Consider the following 23,446-nt stretch of genomic DNA (forward strand, 5'->3'; position numbering starts at 1 on the left):
AGGGGACATCCAATAACTAACTCTCTCCCTCTTTCTCTGCATACATACATATACACATACATATGTGTATACATATAGTGTATACAATGCTGGGCTTCCCTGGTGGCTCAGTGGTTTAAGAATCCGCCTGCCAATGAAAGAGATTTGGGTTCGATCCCTGGGTCAGGAAGATCCCCTGGGAGGGTATGGCAACCACTCCAGTATTCTTGCCTGGAGAATCCCATGGACAGAGGAGGCTGGTGGGCTACAGTCCATGGGGTCGCAAAGAGTCAAACACGACTTAGCGCCTAAACTACAGCAACATATACTGTGCTATAGTAATACCTGTATTTTATGATAACATAGTTTTTGGTTTAAAAAGCATGTCTGTGTTGTAATAGTTGATTTAAAATTTCTTAGGTCCCCCTTTCTATCTCCTAATCACTACACTGTCAGTACTCTTGTATAATTTTTCAAATTAGCCCTTTTAATTTTTTCTAGCTAACCCACATGATTCAAAAAAGTTATGTGCATGTGGTTCAAACATGTTAGAACAAAAAAAATATTTAAATAGCAACAGTAATGACAGAACCAGCCAAGGCTTCCCTTGAACACCTATTCTTTTATTTTACATTTATTTTTTAATTGAAGGATAATTTTAAAGAATTCTGTTGGTTTCATATACATATGTCCCCTATCTCTTGAACCTCCCTCTAGAGATGCATGGAGTTAGTAACATGGAGATTTACAATACCATATATAAAATAGATAGCCAGTGGGAATTTGCTGTCTGACTCAGGGAACTCAAACAGGGGCTCTGTAACAACCTAGAGGGGTGGGGTGGGGAGGGAGATGGGAGGGAGGGTCAACAGCCTAAACTTTGATGGCAATAAGGATTTCCATAATCTGCATTTTCTTCTAAACAGAACAGTGCCTGCTGGTGGATGTGGTTAGAATGCCTCTGTCTGACTAGGAACTAACTCTTTTTTGATCAGTGGACTTGTTCTTAGGGAAGTACTTTAAATGGTCACCTTAGCGCCGAAGCACTGCGGTCAGAGCCGCAGGCCCACCTCCTGACCAAGACTAGCGGGGGTGCTCTGCTTCAGCGCACCCCACCCCCAGGGCACAGGTCAGAGCTGCAGGCCCACCTCCTGACCAAGATTCGCGGGGGTGCTCTGCTTCAGCGAATCCCACCCCAGGGCACAGGTCAGAGCTGCAGGCCCACCTCCTGACGAAGACTGGTGGGGGTGCTCTGGTTCAGCGCATGCCACCCCAGGTCAAAGGTCAGAGCTGCAAGCCCACCTCCTGACCAAGACTCGCGAGGTGCCCTGCTTCAGCGCATCCCGCCCCAGGGCTCAGATCAGAGCCTCAGGCCCATCTCCTGACCAAGACTCGAGGGGGTGGCTGCTTCAGCATACCGCACCCCAGGGCACAGGTCAGAGCCACAGGGCCACCTCCTGACCAAGACTCACAGGATGCCCTGCTTCAACGCATCCCGCCCCAGGGCACAGGTCAGAGCCACAGGCCCACCTCCTGACCAAGACTTGTGGGGGTGCTCTGCTCCAGCGCATCCCGCCCCAGGGCACAGGCTGCTGTCTGGTGGTGCTTCTCTGCAAAAAAAATTTTTTTTTTTTTTTACTGCACCATGTAGTTTACAGGATCTTAGTTCCCCAGCCAGGGATTTGAACCTTTGCCCTCAGCAGTGAAAGTGCAGAGTCCTACCCACTTGATCACCAGGGAAGTCCCTAAATTTCTTTACTTTAAAATATGGTATTCTCATCCATTCATCTGCTGATGGGCATCTAGGTTGCTTCCATGTTCTGGCTATTATAAACAGTGCTGCGATAAACATTGGGGTACACGTGTCTCTTTCCCTTCTGGTTTCCTCAGTGTGTATGCCCAGCAGTGGGATTGCTGGATCATAAGGCAGTTTTATTTCCAGTTTTTTAAGCAGTCTCCACACTGTTCTTCATAGTGGCTGTACTAGTTTGCATTCCCACCAACAGTGTAAGAGGGTTCCCTCTTCTCCACACCCTCTCCAGCATTTATTGCTTGTAGACTTTTGGATCGCAGCCATTCTGACTGGTGTGAAATGGTACCTCATAGTGGTTTTGATTTGCATTTCTCTGATAATGAGTGATGTTGAGCATCTTTTCATGTGTTTGTTAGCCATCTGTACGTCTTCTTTGGAGAAATGTCTAGTTCTTTGGCCCATTTTTTGATTGGGTCATTTATTTTTCTGGAGTTGAGCTGTAGGAGTTGCTTGTATATTTTTGAGATTAGTTGTTTGTCAGTTGCTTCATTTGCTATTATTTTCTCCCATTCTGAAGGCTGCCTTTTCACCTTGCTTATAGTTTCCTTTGTTGTGCAGAAGCTTTTAAATTTAATTAGGTCCCATTTGTTTACTTTTGCTTTTATTTCCAATATTCTGGGAGGTGGGTCATAGAGGATCCTGCTGTGATGTATGTTGGAGAGTGTTTTGCCTATGTTCTCCTCTAAGAGTTCTATAGTTCATATACACAATGGAGTATTACTCAGCCATTAAAAAGAATACATTTGAATCAGTTCTAATGAGGTGGATGAAACTGGAGCCTATTATACAGAGTGAAGTAAGCCAGAAAGAAAAACACCAATACAGTATACTAACGCATATATATGGAATTTAGAAACATGGTAACAATAACCCTGTGTATGAGACAGCAAAAGAGACACTGATGTATAGAACAGTCTTATGGACTCTGTGGGAGGGAGAGGGTGGGAAGATTTGGGAGAATGGCATTGAAACATGTATAATATCATGTATGAAACAAGTCGCCAGTCCAGGTTCGATGCACAATACTGGGTGCTTGGGGCTGGTGCACTGGGACGACCCAGAGGGAGGGTATGGGGAGGGAGGAGGGAGGAGGGTTCAGGGTGGGGAACACATGTATACCTGTGGCAGATTCATTTCGATATTTGGCAAAACTAATACAATATTGTAAAGTTTAAAAATAAAATAAAATTTTAAAAAAAGAAGAAAAAAAATGGTATTCTCCTATTTCCCTAAATTTGTATTTTCATCTACTTCTTGGTTGCAGGATACTTTTTTCAGACTTCCCACCATTCTTCTTAATTAGAGTAAAATTGGTTAGACAGGTCTGCTTAATCTTTTTAAGAATTAGTTTTACTTAAGGAATAAAGTCTAAGTAAAATATTCTATTTCATTCACTTCCTTCTGCCTTTACTTTTATTATTTCTTTCTCTTATTAACATCTGGAATGTATGTTTTCCCTAGCTATATATTTATTTAATGTGTGTGTGTGTATATATATATATATATATACACACACACACAAGTTTATTTTTTCCTAAAAAATATGCATTTAAGGCTCTGAATGTCACTATAAATTTTGGTTATTGTGCATCTCATAGGTTTTACAGTATGTTTTATAATTATAATATACTTCTTAGTATTTTAAATACTATTCCATTAGGTTATTTGAAGTGAATTATTTCACAAAATGAAAGATAGAAGAGGAGGTCAATTTCATTATTAGTTTTAAATATTACTTCTTTGTGGTTATGAAAGTGATCTATACAGTTTTAATACTGGGAATGTGGTTAATTTAAGTAAACATTCCACAGGCATATAACAAGTTCCTGAAACTCTCACAACAATATTCACTTCCTAATATAAAAAAAAAAAATAAAAATAGGTTGGAAAATAAAATATTTAATAAAAATGAAAATTTTTAGTTGTTATAGACAAATTATAGTTAACTTATCTTCTTTAAATCATTATTTAAATTTAATTATATATTCAAATATTTTTCTCTTTCCCAATTTCTAATGCCATCATATCCAGAAAGTTTTTAAGGTTTTTATTGAATTTGTTACAATATTGCTTCTGTTTTATGTTTTGGTTTCTTGGCCCTGAGACATGTGGGGTCTTAGATCCTGGACCGGGTTAGGAACCCATATCCCCAGCATTGGAAAGCAAAGTCTCAACCACTGCACCACTAGCTAAGTCCCAGCCATTATACTCTTTCGTTAGGAGTTGGTATTCCATCATGTATATTTGATATGATCTCTTTCAAAATGAGTCTTTAAGTGGTAAATTCTCCTGGTCTGTCCTATGTTTCAAATTTTCTTTATTCCATAATCATTAACGAGTATAATATCGGTATATAGAAAAACTGGCCACCAGTTATCTTTTCTAAGCACCTGCCAGGCTCCTCTGTCCATGGTTATGAGCAGTTTCTAACTTTACCTTCCAATTTTATGATTATATATCACAGTGAATAATTTAATTTAAAAGCATGTTAATTTCAAGAGCACTTTTCTGGTGAAGAAGCAAACGATCTACAAAATCTTTCAAACAAATCTTACCTAGGCAGTCTGGTTCAGGGTCCCACTTCCCGTCGACGCAGACTGTCTGTATGTATGTACTCTTCCCAGCACACTTGTAACTTACTCTGGCATTGTGATTAAATTCATACGTATGTGAACTTAACTGGCTTCTTGTATAAAACCGTGGTTTTTCACACCTCTTAAGTTGGTTTGTTGCTATTAAAAAAGGAAGATATCCATACAGAATAAGACTATTAAACAGAAACTAAGCAATGTTTCAATAAAATATCTGAAATATTTATGATATCATTAAATTATGCTTGATGCATTTAAGTATCATCCTATGAAATTATTCTTCATTTCATTGCATGAGGTAGGCTGTGCTGTCAAAAAAAGTAAAAGAAAGCAAAAAACTATAGCCTGTGTTTGAACGACAAAAGAATGGATCAGAAAGTCTTGGGAAATGAGAGTGCAAGATGGGTTGCTTAGGTCCAGGGGTTTGACTGAAGGTCAGTCCTCATATAGCTACATTCAGCCTAATGCTTTAAGGCAAGAAAAGGTACCCACTAAATCATGCTGAAGAAATATTTTCAAAGCATTCAAGTAATAAAAAGAGGTGATGCACGAATAAGTCTGTAGCAATATCATATTAATAAAGAGAGATAAATCTGGATGTTCCTTGAGGTTCAATTATTCCCACATTTCAGAGGCTTAGCAAAGACCCAGAGTCAGTAAGTCAGAGCATGTGCCAGGGAGAACCTCCCTGATATAACACTTTGTTGTTCAGTCACCAAGTCTTGTCTGACTCTTTTCAACCCCATGGACTGCAGCACGCCAGCCCTCCCCTATGGACCCTCAAAACATGCACTTCCAAAAGGTCTCTTGCTTGTGGAGGTGGTTTATAGTATTACACTTCCCCTGCTTTTGTCCACAAATACATAGATTGCTCTGGGGCCTCCCCTTCGTGTGTCAAAGGATGGAATAATGAGACATGGAGAGTTCTGTTTCTTCTCTGCTGATAAGTCCTTTTTTTCCATTAATTCCTACTTCAAATGTACCCCAAGTGATGCTGCTGATTGGAGGTCTGTGTCCCACTTCTACATGATTGGAGACCATGAGCGCATACAGTTTACACCTTCCTGGGGATGGGAGAGAGTTCCTCTCAGTGGGTCATCACGGAGGGCCAGTGACCAGGGGTCTACCAGACTCAAAGGGGTTTAGCAGCTAACCCTGGGAGTTTTCATCCCCAGGAGTAAGGGGGCCAGTTGATGATCCAAAAGCCAAGGAGATGGGGAAGGAGTGGCCTGGGTGATCTACTTTAGAATCTGAAAGCAGCAACAGAGAATCTGCTAGTCTTTAAAGTTTAAAAGTAAAGACTTTACTATACTGAGATTGCTGGAAATGGAACGAAGGAGGCCAGGATCTGACTCTGTTGGGCTTCCCTAGTGGCTCAGCGGTAAAAAGTCCATCTGCAATGCAGGAGACTTGGGTTCGATCCCTGGGTTGGGAAGATCCCCTGGAGGAGGAAATAGCAACCCACTCGGGTATTCTTGTCTGGGAAATCCCATGGACAGAGGAGACTGGCAGGCTACAGTTCATGGGGTCACAAAAAGTCAGACACTACTGAGCAACTGAATTTGTCAGGAAAAAACTGGCAAATACTTAGGCATTGTAGCTGAAAGTCCAGAGACTGCTGGGATGCAAGGGCATAGAGCAGACAGACCAAAAGGAAAACTTGGAATAAAGCTTATGGCTTCTGTGGAGGAAACATGTAAGCAAGCTAACCTGAAAATCTGGGATAGAGTTAAGGGAATTCGGAAAACAGGAAGAGCAGAGATGAGGCCTGGTCCTGGTCTCTCTTTCTCTAAGAGGAGACTCCAAACACCCCAGAATGTACTATAACTCGGCGGCTGCTGCTGCTGCTAAGTTGCTTCAGTCGTGTCTGACTCTGTGCGACCACACCGATGGCAGCCCACCAGGCTCCCCCATCCCTGGGATTCTCCAGGCAAGAACACTGGAGTGGGTGTAACTCAGGCTACATATTTTGCTTCTTATTTTGGGTCCACACAGAGGTATTTTTCAGGCTGATGCAATGAAATAAAAAAAGATCAGATAGTAGTTATTTATAGAAATGTTCAGATGCTCAGCTGCGTCCAACCCTTTGTAACCCTAACCCTATGGACTGTAGCCCTCCAGGCTCCTCTGTCCATGGGATTTCCCAGGAAGAATACTGGAGTGGGTTGCCATTTCCTTCTCCAAGGGATCATCCTGACCAAGGGATTGAATTAGCATCTCTTAAGTGATTGGCATGTGAATTCTTTACCACTAGCACCACCTTGGAAGCCTATTTATAGAAATAAAAAAATCCAAATTTATTCTGAGAAATAATATGGGAATTCAGCAAAGTTGCTGAAAATAAAATTGACATAAAAATTCTGTTATTATCTTGCATATAAAAGTATAATGCTTCAAATATATAAGGTAATAAAAGGTCCTATTTACCAATAAAACCTCAAAGAGACTGGTGAAGAAACTTATGCAGAAAATGGTATTAATGAGAAATCTATAAAACATATGTAGAAGCTTAACATAAGATCTGAATGCACAGGTTGATGTATTCAGCTAAAAGGTCAAGTAAAGCTTTACAGACTCCCTATGTCTCTGAGAAAGCCTAGACTAACAGAAAGGGGGGTGCAGGGGTGTGATATAAGAAAGAAGGCTAGCACCACACGGACCACACCCTAGAGGAGGAACCTTTGCAATGCCAACCAAAAGCTATTGCGAACGAGTTACTGACACATAATCTTAAAAAGCTTTAAATCTACGCAAACTGAAATGGTTACCAAGGCTCTGAATTAGGCACTGGGTCCATGCACATGGGCTCTGCCTTTCTGGTAGTTTACAATCTAAACAGGAAGACAGGTGTCTTAGGTACAGGACATGGAATAAATGTTATACAATAAATGTACAGGCAGAGAGCACAGTGGAGAAGCTCTATCATTCTACTGGAGTTTCAGGATGAGACTGTGGGTGGATGAAAATGAACCAGGAAAGGTTTCACAGGGGAGTGAATTTTGAGTTGAGTCTTGAAGATGAATAGTTTCACATGTGATTAAAATGGAGAAAAACATCTCAGGAAAAGAGTAAAGAGGGAGGAGAGGCACCGAGTTTTCAGAAAACGTGGCTTTGAAAGTTTGCAACTGGAAGGTTCGTATGTAGGGGACTTATGTACCCTTATATCTATTGGTATATTGCATTGCAGAGTCGCACTTTAAAGTTCTGCCCTAGTTTATGTAAGACAGACAGAAGTATCCCACTGTACAGATGCGCTGTCCTTTATTCAGCCAATCCTCTTTGCCTCTACCATCTCCCAAGTCCTTGCCTTCCTCCACTCAGTAACTGTTCTTACCTGTCCACACAATGCCAACCCCTGCATGCCAGCTGCACTACTTTTCAAGGTACTCTGTTGTTTTCTTTAAAAAAAGAAAGCATGGCTTTCCAGAAGCTTAAAAAAGCAATCCGTTTGCATAGCTTCGTTATGTGGTGAAGATGGGATGGAGCAGAAGATAGCTGGAAAAAGAAGTCTGGGATTCATCTAAAGCAGAGGTTGCAAATGTTCTTGATACACAGATACTAAGTGTCTCAGTAACTTTGCACAATATTCGTAGATCAAAGGAAATCCTTAACCATTCAGTTTATTGAGTAATTAAGAGCAAGCAATAAGTGTCTTACATCCTAATAATTTAATATCTGGTGGGCACCAGCATGTGCTGGTATAAATATATTTATTGATTTTAAAAAGTTATAAACAATCAAACATAAAATGGAGAAACATATACTCACCAACACACTTAGGAAGATCGGTCCATATTCCATCAATACATGTAATTGTAGTATTTCCAATCATTGTATATGCATTTCTGCAACTTAACACCACTGAAACTCCATGTCGATAGGGAGGGACAGAGGGCTGGCTATAGCCATTCTCAAGCTGAGGCATAAATCCACATGCTTTCCCTGGTTCTAAGAAAATGTCATGAAAAATATGCTTTACCTTTAAAATATTTTATCCTTTTACATATGTATTTATACATACAGACAAAGTAGAAGTAACTGTCCTGTTTAAGCATGAATATTAATTACCAACACACGTGGGCAGAGCTGTCCATTCTCCATCCATACACTGTATTTTCTTAGGCCCCTTCATTACAAAATTAGGGTTGCAATCACATTCCACCATTTCACTGTGTTCGTATTTTTCTTGTTTTCTGTGTTTCATTTTTCCATTGGGCAGTTGAGGAGGCTGACCACAGGATCGCACTTGCCCTAACACAAAATAAACTGTGTAAATGATGCTTAAATAGTCTTAAATACTGCAAATCACGGAGTTCCGATTTTGTTTGATCTAGAACTAAGTTACATTTATACTATGTTCTTATTTTTTTCAGGTTTGTTTTAAGTGTTTATGCTGCTGTTTAGTTGCTAAGTCGTGTCTGACTCTTTGCGACCCTGTGACTAGCCCGCCAGGCTCCTATGTCCATCAGATTCCCCAGGCAGGAATACTGGAGTGGGTTGTCATTTCCGTCTCCAGGGGAATCCTCCTGACCCCGAGACCAACCCCATGTCTCCTGCTTGGCAGGCGGATTCTTTACCACTGAGCCACCTGGAAGCCCAGGTGTTTATAAATACTATGTCATAAAGTATATGTGTGTATCATACCACATACTTGATATTTATTTGTGTAACAGCCTGGTTCTATAATAAATAACTTGCAATATATTGGTATTTGAGGACAACCAGGATATTTGGATATAGAAAGAATATAAGATTATAGTAAAAACTATTGCTAGTTTGAAGAAATGTAATTAGATATTTTATAAATGTAAGTAAATGTCCTTATTTATTATATAGGGATTCTGAAGAATTTAGAAGTAAAATCTCACTGTTTATCATTTATTTTAAATTACGTCACAAAAAACTTAGCACAGCACACTGTGCAAAATGTAACATTTATATATCTAGATGATCAGTATATGTGTTCATTATGCATCTTTCTTCTTTAATTTATTCAGAATTATTCTTACTAAAAACTCAAAATTTGAGAAAGAGAATAGCCAATACCCTATTCTAAGGAGAAAAAACACTAGCACTTCTTAACCTCAGCTACAATATTTTGATCTTTAAAACCCCTTTATATATTTCAAAACACGAGGTAGAATTACCCCTTGACAAAAATAATTTAAACAAGCTATGAACTCAGTTACTGGTCTATCGCTCCTCCTCCTTCTGCATTTTTTGTAGTTTGTCAGATTATAAATACAAGAGCCAATAAAATGCATGGATTTAATATAAAAATCTAATTCCTATTTCATCAATCCTAAAATAAACATTAACCTTTGCATGTTGGAAAATTAGGTGACCATCCGAATTGGTAGCATTGAACTGAATCCGGCCCAACTCTTTTAAGTCTTTGTCTGCAGGAAAATTTCAGCACATCTCCAACTTTGTATTTTTCTTGCTTTGGATAAGCATCTACGTTTGCTTCTAAAAACGGAAGCTGACATTCTGTTTCTAAAAGTAGAATTAGAGTAAATGAATACATGTGAAATAATCATTGCAAAAATGAAGTTAACATTTTCTATGTAAAAATAAGATTTAGAGAGCTTCACATACAGAGCAGCATATATTCTTGCCTTTTAAGTATGTGTTGGAAAAACTAGTCAGTTGAGCATCCAGGTAAAATTTTGTATAAGAGTCTATGCCAAAGCCTTTGACTGTGTGGATCACAATAAACTGTGGAAAATTTTGAAAGAGATGGGAATACCAGACCACCTGATCTGCCTCTTGAGAAATCTGTATGCAGGTCAGGAAGCAACAGTTAGAACTGGACATGGAACAACAGACTGGTTCCAAATAGGAAAAGGAGTACATCAAGTCTGTATACTGTCACCCTGTTTATTTAACTTATATGCAGAGTACATCATGAGAAACACTGGACTGGAAGAAACACAAGCTGGAATCAATATTGCCAGGAGAAATATCAATAACCTCAGATATGCAGATGACACCACACTTATGGCAGAAAGTGAAGAGGAACTCAAAAGCCTCTTGATGAAGGTGAAAGTGGAGAGTGAAAAAGTTGGCTTAAACCTCAACATTCAGAAAACGAAGATCATGGCATCTGGTCCCATCACTTCATGGGAAATAGATGGGGAAACAGTGGAAACAGTGTCAGACTTTATTTTTCTGGGCTCCAAAATCACTGCAGATGGTGACTGCAGCCATGAAATTAAAAGACGCTTACTCCTTGGAAGGAAAGTTATGACCAACCTAGACAGCATATTCAAAAGCAGAGACATTACTTTGCCAACAAAGGTCCGTCTAGTCAAGGCTATGGTTTTTCCTGTGGTCATGTATGGATGTGAGAGTTGGACTGTGAAGAAGGCTGAGCGCCGAAGAATTGATGCTTTTGAACTGTGGTGTTGGAGAAGACTCTTGAGAGTCCCTTGGACTGCAAGGAGATCCAACCAGTCTATTCTAAAGGAGATCAGCCCTGGGATTTCTTTGGAAGGAATGATGCTAAAGCTGAAACTCCAGTACTTTGGCCACCTCAGGCAAAGAGTTGACTCGTTGGAAAAGACTCTGATGCTGGGAGGGATTGGGGGCAGAAGGAGAAGGGGACGACAGAGAATGATATGGCTGGATGGCATCACTGACTCAATGGACGTGAGTCTGAGTGAACTCCAGGAGTTGGTGATGGACAGGGAGGCCTGGCATGCTGTGATTCGTGGGGTCACAAAGAGTCGGACCCGACTGAGCGACTGATCTGATCTGATATTGAAATTCATATGTGAAAATATAAACAACAATCAAGTCAAAATAAGCACTCTCAATAAATCAGGCACACATCAAAAAAGTACAGTGGAATATCTTCTAATTAAATAATCTCAGAAATATTATTTAATCTACCCGGTTTCGTGTATTGTTATTGGCAATTTAATGGAATTCTCCATTCCATTCCAGTCCATGGAATTCTCCAGGCCAGAATACTGTAGTGGGTAGCCTTCCCTTTTAGATCTTCCCAACCCAGGGATCAAACCCAGGTCTCCCACATTGTGGGCAGATTCTTTACCAGCTGAGCTATCAGGGAAACTCTTTCTAGAAAGCCTATTGAAAAGAAACCTATCCATCATTGTTTTTATTTTCCAGATAAGCAAGTACTTACCACGGCATATGGGCAAATGGGACCAGCCGTCTTCACCACACACTATGGAGCCTGTGGTGTGTCCATCTTGGTTTTTATACCCGGTGTCGCATTCGTAGTTCAGCATGTCATTGAGCTGAAACCACGTGAAATCCATCTTGACTCTGGCATTCACTAATACTGGCCTCTCACAGGACTCTGGGGCAAATTAAAAATCAAAATTTTATTTCTACTTCCAAGCACACAACAAGCCAACACTGACCTTTAATGATCATTGCTGCTGCTACTGCTGCTAAGTCACTTCAGTCGTGTCCGACTCCGTGCGACCCCATAGACGGTAGCCCACTAGGCTCCTCCGTCCCTGGGATTCTCCAGGCAAGAACACTGGAGTGGGTTGCCATTTCCTTCTCCAATGCATGAAAATGAAAAGTGAAAGTGAAGTCGCTCAGTCGTGCCCAACTCTTAGAGACCCCAGGGACTGCAGCCTACCAGGCTTCTCCATCCATGGGATTTTCCAGGCAAGAGTACTGGAGTGGATTCTGATAAATAAATGACCTTATAGAAAACACCAGTAATAATAATTTAATAAAAATTGGTTTTAGTTACATTTTCCTTATATATTTCTAGGTAAGTTTTTTGTTTAAAATATATATTATATATTTTATATTATATTATGTATTATATAATATATTATATATAAATAATATATAGTGATTATAATATATTACACATTATTATATATTATAATAAATTCTATTATATAATATTATATATTATATAGTAAAATATATATATATATATAGGCTTCCCTGGTGGTGCTAGTGGTAAAGAACCTGCCTGCTGATATTGGTGGAGAAGGCAATGGCACCCCACTCCAGTACTCTTGCCTGGAAAATCCCATGGACAGAGGAGCCTGGAAGGCTGCAGTCCATGGGGTGGCTGAGGGTCGACACAACTGGGCGACTTCACTTTCACTTTTCACTTTCACGCATTGGAGAAGGAGATGGCAACCCACTCCAATGTTCTTGCCTGGAGAATCCCAGGGACAGGGGAGCCTGGTGGGCTGCCGTCTATGGGATCACACAGAGTCGGACATGACTGAAGCGACTTAGCAGCAGCAGCAGCAGCTGATATTGGAGACTGAGACGTGGGTTTGACTCCTGGGGAAGGAAGATCCCCTGGAAGAGGGCATAGCAACCCACTCCAGTATTCTTGCCTGGAGAATCCCATAGACAAAGGTACCTTGTAGGCTACATTCCCTAGGGTCCCAAAGAGTTGGATATAACTGAAGCGACTTAGCACATACATATCTAGTTCTATCAGCCTTAGAAAGCATCACTACAAACAAAGCTAGTGGAGGTGATGGAATTCCAGTTGAGCTATTTCAAATCCTGAAAGATGATGCTGTGAAAGTGCTGCACTCAGTATGCCAGCAAATTTGGAAAACTCAGCAGTGGCCACAGGACTGGAAAAGGTCAGTTTTCATTCCAATCCCAAAGAAAGGCAATGCCAAAGAATGCTCAAACTACTGCACAATTGCACTCATCTCACACGCTAGTAAAGTAATGCTCAAAATTCTCCAAGCCAGGCTTCAGCAATAAGTGAACTGTGAACTTCCTGATGTTCAAGCTGTTTTGTTTTTTTTTAATTTTATTTTATTTTTAAACTTTACAATATTGTATTAGTTTTGCCAAATATCAAAATGAATCTGCCACAGGTATACATGTGTTCCCTGTCCTGAACCCTCCTCCCTCCTCCCTCCCCATACCCTCCCTCTGGGTCGTCCCAGTGCACTAGCCCCAAGCATCCAGTATCATGCATCGAACCCGGACTGGCATCTCATTTCATACATGATATTTTACATGTTTCAATGCCATTCTCCCAAATCTTCCCACCCTCTCCCTCTCCCACAGAGTCCATAGACTGTTCTATACATCAGTGTCTCTTTTGCTGTCTCGTACACAGGGTTATTGTTACCATCTTTCTAAATTCCATATATATGCGTTAGTATACTGTATTGGTGTTTTTCCTTCTGGCTTACTTCACTCTGTATAATAGGCTCCAGTTTCATCCACCTCATTAGAACTGATTCAAATGTATTCTTTTTAATGGCTGAGTAATACTCCATTGTGTATATGTACCACGGCTTTCTTATCCATTCATCTGCTGATGGACATCTAGGTTGCTTCCATGTCCTGGGTATTATAAACATTGCTGTGATGAACATTGGGGTACACGTGTCTCTTTCCCTTCTGGTTTCCTCAGTGTGTATGCCCAGCAGTGGGATTGCTGGATCATAAGGCAGTTCTATTTCCAGTTTTTTAAGGAATCTCCACACTGCTCTCCATAGTGGCTGTACTACTTTGCATTCCCACCAACAGTGTAAGAGGGTTCCCTTTTCTCCACACCCTCTCCAGCATTTATTATTTGTAGACTTTTGGATCGCAGCCATTCTGACTGGTGTGAAATGGTACCTCATAGTGGTTTTGATTTGCATTTCTCTGATAATGAGTGATGTTGAGCATCTTTTCATGTGTTTGTTAGCCATCTGTATGTCTTCTTTGGAGAAATGTCTATTTAGTTCTTTGGCCCATTTTTTGATTGGGTCATTTATTTTTCTGGAGTTGAGCTGTATCTCAATAGATGCAGAGAAAGCCTTTGACAAAATTCAACATCCATTTATGATAAAAACTCTCCAGAAAGCAGGAATAGAAGGAACATACCTCAACATAATAAAAGCTATATATGACAAACCCACAGCAAACATTATCCTCAATGGTGAAAAATTGAAAGCATTTCCTCTAAAGTCAGGAACAAGACAAGGGTGCCCACTTTCACCATTACTATTCAACATAGTTTTGGAAGTTTTGGCCACAGCAATCTGAGCAGAAAAAGAAATAAAAGGAATCCAAAATGGAAAAGAAGAAGTAAAACTCTCACTATTTGCAGATGACATGATCCTCTACATAGAAAACCCTAAAGACTCCACCAGAAAATTACTAGAACTAATCAATGACTATAGTAAAGTTGCAGGATATAAAATCAACACACAGAAATCCCTTGCATTCCTATACACTAATAATGAGAAAACAGAGAAATTAAGGAAACAATTCCATTCACCATTGCAACGGAAAGAATAAAATACTTAGGAATATATCTACCTAGAGAAACTAAAGACCTATATATAGAAAACTATAAAACACTGGTGAAAGAAATCAAAGAGTACACTAATAGATGGAGAAATATACCATGTTCATGGATTGGAAGACTCAATATAGTGAAAATGAGTATACTACCCAAAGCAATTTATAGATTCAATGCAATCCCTATCAAGCTACCAATGGTATTCTTCACAGAGCTAGAACAAATAATTTCACAATTTGTATGGAAGTACAAAAAACCTCGAATAGCCAAAGCAATCTTGAGAAAGAAGAATGGAACTGGAGGAATCAACCTACCTGACTTCAGGCTCTACTACAAAGCCACAGTCATCAAGACAGTATGGTACTGGCACAAAGACAGAAATATAGATCAATAGAACAAAATAGAAAGCCCAGAGATAAATCCACACACATATGGACACCTTATCTTTGACAAAGGAGGCAAGAATATACAATGGATTAAAGACAATCTCTTTAACAAGTGGTGCTGGGAAATCTGGTCAACCACTTGTAAAAGAATGAAACTAGAACACTTTCTAACACCATACACAAAAATAAACTCAAAATGGATTAAAGATCTAAACGTAAGACCAGAAACTATAAAACTCCTAGAGGAGAACATAGGCAAAACACTCTCTGACATACATCACAGCAGGATCCTCTATGACCCACCTCCCAGAATATTGGAAATAAAAGCAAAAATAAACAAATGGGACCTAATTAACCTTAAAACCTTCTGCACATCAAAGGAAACTATTAGCAAGGTGAAAAGACAGCCTTCAGAATGGGAGAAAATAATAGCAAATGAAGCAACTGACAAACAACTAATCTCAAAAATATTCAAGCTGTTTTTAGAAAAGGCAGAGGAACCAGAGATCAAATTGCCAACATCCGCTAGATCATGGAAAAAGCAAGAGAGTTCCAGAAAAACATCTACTTCTGCTTTATTGACTATGCCAAAGCCTTTGACTATGTGGATCACAATAAACTGTGGAAAATTCTGAAAGAGATGGGAACACCAGACCACCTGATCTGCCTCTTGAGAAATCTGTATGCAGGTCAGGAAGCAACAGTTAGAACTGGACATGGAACAACAGACTGGTTCCAAATAGGAAAAGGAGTACGTCAAGGCTGTATATCGTCACCCTGTTTTTTTAACTTATATGCAGAGTACATCATGAGAAACGCTGGACTGGAAGAAACACAAGCTGGAATCAAGATTGCTGGGAGAAATATCAATAACCTCAGATATGCAGATGACACCACCCTTATGGCAGAAAGTGAAGAGGAACTAAAAAGCCTCTTGATGAAAATGAAGGTGGAGAGTGAAAAAGTTGGCTTAAAGCTCAACATTCAGAAAACGAAGATCATGGCATCCGGCCCCATCACTTCATGGCAAATAGATGGGGAAACAGTGGAAACAGTGTCATTTTTCTGGGCTCCAAAATCACTGCAGATGGTGACTGCAGCCATGAAATTAAAAGATGCTTACTCCTTGGAAGGGAAGTTATGACCAACCTAGATAGCATATTCAAAAGCAGAGACATTACTTTGCCAACAAAGGTTCATCTAGTCAAGGCTATGGTTTTTCCAGTGGTCATGTATGGATGTGAGAGTTGGACTGTGAAGAAGGCTGAGCGCTGAAGAATTGATGCTTTTGAACTGTGGTGTTGAGAAGACTCTTGAGAGTCCCTTGGACTGCAAGGAGATCCAACCAGTCCATTCTGAAGGAGATCAGCCCTGGGATTTCTTTTGAAGGAATGATGCTGAAGCTGAAACTCCAGTACTTTGGCCACCTCATGCGAAGAGTTGACTCATTGGAAAAGACTCTGATGCTGGGAGGGATTGAGGACCGGAGGAGAAGGGGATGACAGAGGATGAGATGGCTGGATGGCATTACTGATTCAATGGATGTGAGTCTGAGTGAACTCCAGGAGTTGGTGATGGACAGGGAGGCCTGGCGTGCTGCGATTCATGGGGTCACAAAGAGTCAGACACGACTGAGCTGAACTGAATGGATCAGGTATAGTATATATTCTAATGAAAGTGTAAGTGAAGTCTCTCAGTCTTGTCTGGCTCTTTGCAGCCCCGTGGACTGTAGCCCACCAGGCTCCTCTGTCCATGGGATTTTTCAGGCAAGTGTACTGGAGTGGGTTGCTCTTTCCTTCTCCAGAGAATCTTCCCAACCCAGGGATCGAACCAGGGTCTCCCACATTGTCGGCAGATGCTTTACTGTTTGAGCTACCACGGAAGTCCATAGGAAAGGAACCTCAAAATTATTAGACCAGTTCTTATATGGTAATTGGCATACTGATCTCTTCTGCCTCAGGAGAGAGAGGAAGGTCCCTAGGTTTTTACTACTCTGGAATGTTAGCAAATAACCCTAGAGAGAAGTCCCTAAATCTTGCTGGAGGTACACATTGCTTCTAACTTCCAAGGTGTCTTTGCTGTTTAATCATCCTTTACCCAAGTCTGCCAGTGATCTTTGTTCAGAAAGCCTGGACCACCCGAGATGTGAAAGTGTTCCTGGGAAACTGTCTTCTAATGCCACGTTCTAATGAACTTACTGAAGTAGAAAAAGCTTGTAGAGGAATGTAAGCAGTGTAAATTCAGAAAATTATTACAAAAGCAACACACCTCTATAATTACCCTCCAGGTGAAGAATTATTAGTCACATTTACAAAGTCTTCTATGACCCCTTCCAATCACTAGCCCACTTTCCTGACTTCAAACACCTTGAAATAATTTCACCTAATAAATTTGAAACTTCATGTAATTTTTTTTAACTTCATTTTTTACATTTACTAGCATCAGTGTCGTTTTTGTGATTAGCTCATTTATTCCATTATTTTATTGCTTTAATGTATGCAATTTTGAAAAGTTAAGTATGCATTTAAAGAAGAGGAGCAGCTAGTGGTAACTTGTTCTTCTGATATAATTACTAAAAACTGTATTTACGTACACATTCCTTTCTTAATTATCAAATTATCTAAAAATCACTTACATAAATAAGTAAAAAATGGTCCCTGTGTTGTCTGCTTCTTTATCCCTAGCTGATTACTCACAAAGACAGCTGGCACCAAATGCAAATTTTTACGCATCCAGTTGCTTAAAATAAATTTCATATTTATTTTATAAAAATATAAGAATAATATAAGCATATTTTCATCATTTGGAGAGCTCCTCTGCCTAAGAGAAGTGAAAGTTTTAGTCACTCAGTCTTGTCTGACTCTTTGCAAATCCATGGACTGTAGCCCATCAGGCTCCTCTGTCCATGAGACTTCCCAGGCAAGAATTCTGGAGTGGGTTGCTATTTCCTTCTCCAGGAGTTCTTCCTGACCCAGGGATTAAACTCAGGTCTCCTGCATTGCAGGCAGATTCTTTACCATCTAAGCCACCAAGGAAGTCCTATGTAATTTCAAATTCTACCAAATTTAAGGTTTTTTCCTATGCCTCTTAACTTGATTATAGAGTACTTATGTTTCATTTTTTATTCCTAAGAGAAACTGTAAAAATCAGAAATCCATTGTTAGTGTAAGTTTCCTAGAAACCAGAACCTGAAACCTATCCATACCTCTCAAATATTCACAAATTACAAATATTTCTAGACCTGTTCCTTCTCTGAGCATCAGATCATGGATTGAAAAGAGCTGAGTATTAGTGTCCTTGGATCACTACACCATGGATGAAGCTTATTCCTCGGACTCACGACTTGTATTAAAAGGAACAAGAAATCAACTACAGGAGACTGAGAATTTGAAGATGGCGAAGGATAAATGTACAAAGATCTCAGTCTCAAATAAATTCAGCTTTGCCTGAAGCTCTGTAATGGTGTAGGACATGGCAACCCACTCCAGTAGTTTTGCCTGGCTAATCCCAGGGACAGAGGAGCCTGATGGGCTATAGCCCATAGGGTTGCAAAGAGCTGGAGATGACTGAGCATGCAGGCACAAAGCTTTGTAAATCTAATTAGATTTTTTTTTTCCATTTTCAAAATAATGGCATTTATTCTAGGGGAAAAAAAATAGACTTAAGAGAAGGATTATCTCCTTTGGAGACATGGAAAAACATAACCAAAGAAGTTAAATCAATGTGGTATAGAAGTATTCCTGTATTTTATCAATATATTTTTAAAAAATGAGTTTGACATTATTTTACATGGTGCCATCTAATCTCTGAAGAAGCAAAAAAAAAAAAGGTTGAAGTAAACTTCCATGTTGTGGGTTCAGAAAGATGCATAGTAAAGTATAAAATTACTTACTAATACAAGTGGGTTGACTTGACCATCCACCTTGCAAACACTGAACTGTCCCTGACGTTTTTCCATCTGCTGTTGTATATCCTGCTTTACACTTATATTGTGTTTCTTTATTCACAGAATAAGCATATTCTGACTCAGACAAAAACCCATTGGCAACTACAATATCTGTTTTTAAACATTTTTCTGAAAAAAAGAGGAAAATATAAAAATTTATTAAAATTTTTCATAATAAATCAATGAAAGAAAAAGAAAAACATAAACCTCCTTTCAGGAAAACCACAGCCTAGAATTATTGTTGCAATCCACATTGTTAGTTTATTAAATCCTCAAAGAAAATATTTTAGGAAACTATATAAAATATTTTACATAGAATAAGGCACATTAAAAATAAGTGTGTTGCTCTAGAAAAAGCGAGGAAAGAACTCTGGCTGGAGAGTTTTGTTATGCCCAAGAGAAATCCAATTCAGTTATTTAATAATTTCCTATAAAGAATTATGAATGATTTGCAACAAATTGAGCCCTTTGCTTAAGTTTCTACACTGGTTTGGATTTCCTTGAGAGTTTGCTGTACTCAAACGGAGTTGTCAGGTTTTGAAATTCAATTCTTGGACTTTGGTTGCCGTCACCCCATTAAATGGGTTGCAAAAACATTTGTACCATAAGTGAACATTTGGAACATATGAACATTTGTACATATGGAACATTTGTACCATAAGCTTATACAATGTGAACCCTGTTCGGTCACTGGACATTTCAGATATGATATCAATAGATTTGTTCTTTTATTTTATGTTTTTGGCAAATATTGGTCATGTTTAAGCCCTCTGTAATTGTAAGAAACCATGGCCTCACTGTTTACTGAAACACTGTTGTCATTCAAGCTGTTTTAGAGTCTGTTTCCTAAAAGATTAAATATTGAAGATGCAGAATGATTTTGATAGCATAATTGCTTCTTTTAAAAGCATACCAGAAGACTCCGCTTCCTGTAAGATGAAATAGCTGGTGTCAGCATTTCTTCCCACTGGTTAAAAAGCTAGAAAACTGGACAAAACGCATTTCCAGGAAACTGGAAACGACAGTGCAGGTCCATGATGATCAAGAGAAGGGAGATAAACACAGTCCAAACCCCAAAGCATATCGCTGTGAGCGTCCCAGCTCCCAGGGAGGAGAAGCCAGGCAGAGTCCTGCGGTTTTTCTGAGATGAGAAGAGGGCGATGAGGGTTTTGGAGGCCCTGGCAGCTAGAATTTATAGGGCTAACAAAGAATGGCGCTATGATGAGAAAGAGCTAGAGAAGTTTTTATGCCTCCTTGAATACACCGTGCAGGCATAGAGTTACGATAGGAAACTGGAAAGATGATTATAAATTATTATAGATTTCATATAATAGAAAGATGATTATAAATTATTATTATGATTCCAGAGGTCTGGAAGATGCTACCATGTTATAGAGTTTCCAAATGAATTGTTTTCCAGATTTTAAATCAGTGACAGACATAACTCTCACAAGTACAAAATTTTTAAAACCTAGAAATTGTTTATTGAATCAAGCATGTGAATTTAATATGAACACAAAAGGTTAATTATTAAACAATTGTCTTAGTTATAAGACATTTTAACTGGTACTGGACTTTTTTCTTTTTAATATTTTAGTTTTCTAGATATTTATTCTCAGCTAACATGATAATTTTAATGCACCGAACACAGAAAGTGGGTGTTACTTTAACATAAAGGTACTGTCCTCAAGTGTTTGTACTCTTGTTCAATGCTTGTTTTTATTAAATACATTTGATTCGTGTAGGCAGGCAGACTATGCCACTTGTACATCCCTTCAGAGACAGCTGTAACTGAAAAACAAATGTGTAAAATAAAAGCAAGTGGTGAAATCTCAACTTAAGATGTGACAATAGATTTATTTCTTTTTTTAAAAAATCACAACATATTCCAGGATTAGAGAAGATGGCATTTCACTTACTGGTGGAGATGCATTCCGGAGGGGAGGACCAGCCCCCTTCAGCACAGGTAATGCTGCCCTGGTTATCCGGGAGACTGTAGCCCTTATTGCAGGTAATTTGCACAGTGGCGCCTTCCAGGTATATTTGTCCCGAAGATGCAGATTGACCGTTTTCCACAAAAGGAAAGAAACACACTCCTAAGGACCAAAAGTTGTTTAATGTACCAGATGGAAGTGGTAAAACAATAGTAAAATACATTTGCACTTTACAATATTTTTTAATGGAAAACTTTCAAAGCTAAAATTAGGTATGAAAATAAAATTTTAAAAGAATTTAGGTTTTGCTGCTGTATTGATGAAATATATACTTTTCATATATGTTTCATACACAAAAGGAAATTAACATTTCACTCCATTGTTCTATGATTTTTATAATAAAATATTTTATTTTTATATGCTTTTCTAGGTATAAATAGTGTTTTAATATGTTTCTCTCTTAATTTTCATAAAGATTTTTTTGTAGAAAGACCATTATTATTACCTTTGTCCGCTCATTTATTCTGCCCCCCCATTGTTTTTGTTTTAGTACACTTGTTACCTCCTGAGTACGCTCTTCACATTTATTGAAGGATTAATATAGACATAACTTTAGGCACAAAAAAAGTGATTTATGGAAAATGTAAAAGTGGAGATGTGATCCTCTCAATATTCAAGAGAATGTACATTTCAAAAGAGAATGGATATGTACAAAGACTTTTTTTAAAGAAAAAATTATGACCAGGCTGATAACAAATGAATATTAGGACATAAATATTAGGAGTGAAATATATTAATGATCAGTTTTAAAACTTACAACATGAAAGAAAGTTCATATATTCATTCTTCCTTTGGTTTTCAAAAAAGGCTTCTCAAAACATGAAGGACTGCATCTCTCATCTTTGCTGGCTCCTCTAGTCCTCGTCCCTGGGACTCTCTATCAAGACCTTGTGAATCCCGCTGCCGCATCCTTCTCCACTCCCCGAACGCGTCACCCCCATCAGGCCTTTACTCACTGAGACACTTTGGAGTCGGTGACCATCCGCCCTCTGTGCATGTTATGGGAGTCCAAAAGTATTTTGAAGGAGGCATATAATTATATTCACAGGAATAATAGAAAATTTTCCCAAGAGAAACTGGGAAAGATGCCTTGTATTTCTTTTCATTGTACAGAATTCCATGGTTTATTTTTGGAAAATCACAATGTCTCCCTGGGAAAAATAAAACAAAACTGAAGAATTAAATATGAATCTACATTTATGAATCATTAAATCATATTTTAATCATCTTATCAATATTTTTTTCTTTCAGCTAGCTTAAATTCCTTTAGCTTAATGCCCTCCGGTGTCCTAATTAGTTAAGAACAAAGAAAGATCTGTAGTGGTGAGTACCGGCGCTAGTGGTAAAGAACCCGTTCACCAGTGGAGGAAACATAAAAGACTCAGGCTCGATCCCTGGGTCAGGAAGATCCCCTGGAGGAAGGAATGGCAGCCCACTCCAGTATTCTTGCCTGGAGAATCCCATGGACTGAGGAGCCTGGTGGGCTACAGTCCATAGGGTTGCAAAAAGTGACACGACTGAGCGATTTAGCACACAGCACATTGTCAGTGAAGGTGCAATGTAGATGTTGGAGTCATGTGAAATATAACGTCCTTTGCAGTCTCTTCAAGAAGAAAATCTCCCACAGGTTGAGAGCCAGCAGAGTGGGACAGCAGTAAGACCTCGCTGGTGTGCAGGACGTGCTGGCATCTCCACTCACCTCCTTTCTCTACTCTGCATCCTAGTCCTAGGTAACTCCACCTGAAGTCTCTGTCTTGTCTGTATTTTCCTGGCACATTGAAGATGAAGTGTTTTGTTTGTTTGTTTTCTCTTTATTTGGAAAAAGAAAAAAGCAACTTCCAGAAACTCAGCTCACAAATTAACCAGGGAAATTTCCCCTTTCCGCTTATCTAGAGGTGATTTTCAACGTTGCACAATATTTGAAGCTAGTAATTCCCATAGTATTTCACTTGTGAAACCTGAAGTTGCTTATCTAAGTGTCTAAAATTTTACATTAGATGGTTTTGGAGGGGGAAAAACCAAAACCCTCACACACTGATAGTGAAAGTCGAAGTGTTAGTCGCTCAGTGTTAGTCACTCTTTGGGACCCCATAGACTGTAGCCCACTAGGCTCCTCTGTCCATTGGAATCTCCAGGCAAGAATCTGTAGTGAGCTGCCATTTCCTTCTCCAGGGGATTTTCCCAACCCAGGGATGGAATCCGGATCTCCTGCATTACAGCCAGATTCTTTACCATCTGAGCCAGCAGGGAAGCTTTCACTGATGGTAGTACCTCCCATAATTCTTTTACAGATATTTCTTGTCTGCCTGTCAAACTATAGTATTCGATTTCCATACATTTTAACCTACGTATTCTTTGCTATGCAGAATAACCTTGCTTCCATCCTCCAAATGTCCCTATTTTACCGCCCTTCAAAGTTCATTCTTCAACGTTTAGCAAATACCCTGGTACCTCAGCATTGGCA

At 39.2% G+C, this 23,446-nt stretch overlaps 1 protein-coding gene across 1 annotated transcript in view; it reads right to left on the reverse strand.

The window, feature by feature from the left end:
- CFHR5 (complement factor H related 5) overlaps positions 1-23,446 on the reverse strand; it is a 34,923-nt gene that overhangs the window by 8,237 nt on the left and 3,240 nt on the right. The window contains exons 2-9 of the mRNA XM_014478663.2: positions 21,939-22,133; positions 20,908-21,084; positions 18,935-19,117; positions 11,534-11,710; positions 9,703-9,879; positions 8,452-8,634; positions 8,152-8,331; positions 4,348-4,524 (exon numbers count right to left, since the gene is read on the reverse strand). Coding sequence (XP_014334149.2) covers positions 4,348-4,524; positions 8,152-8,331; positions 8,452-8,634; positions 9,703-9,879; positions 11,534-11,710; positions 18,935-19,117; positions 20,908-21,084; positions 21,939-22,133 — 1,449 coding nt within the window. The remainder of the gene's footprint in view (positions 1-4,347; positions 4,525-8,151; positions 8,332-8,451; positions 8,635-9,702; positions 9,880-11,533; positions 11,711-18,934; positions 19,118-20,907; positions 21,085-21,938; positions 22,134-23,446) is intronic.

Source organism: Bos mutus, chromosome 16, assembly GCF_027580195.1.
Source record: "Bos mutus isolate GX-2022 chromosome 16, NWIPB_WYAK_1.1, whole genome shotgun sequence".
NCBI classification, from domain to species: domain Eukaryota; kingdom Metazoa; phylum Chordata; class Mammalia; order Artiodactyla; family Bovidae; genus Bos; species Bos mutus.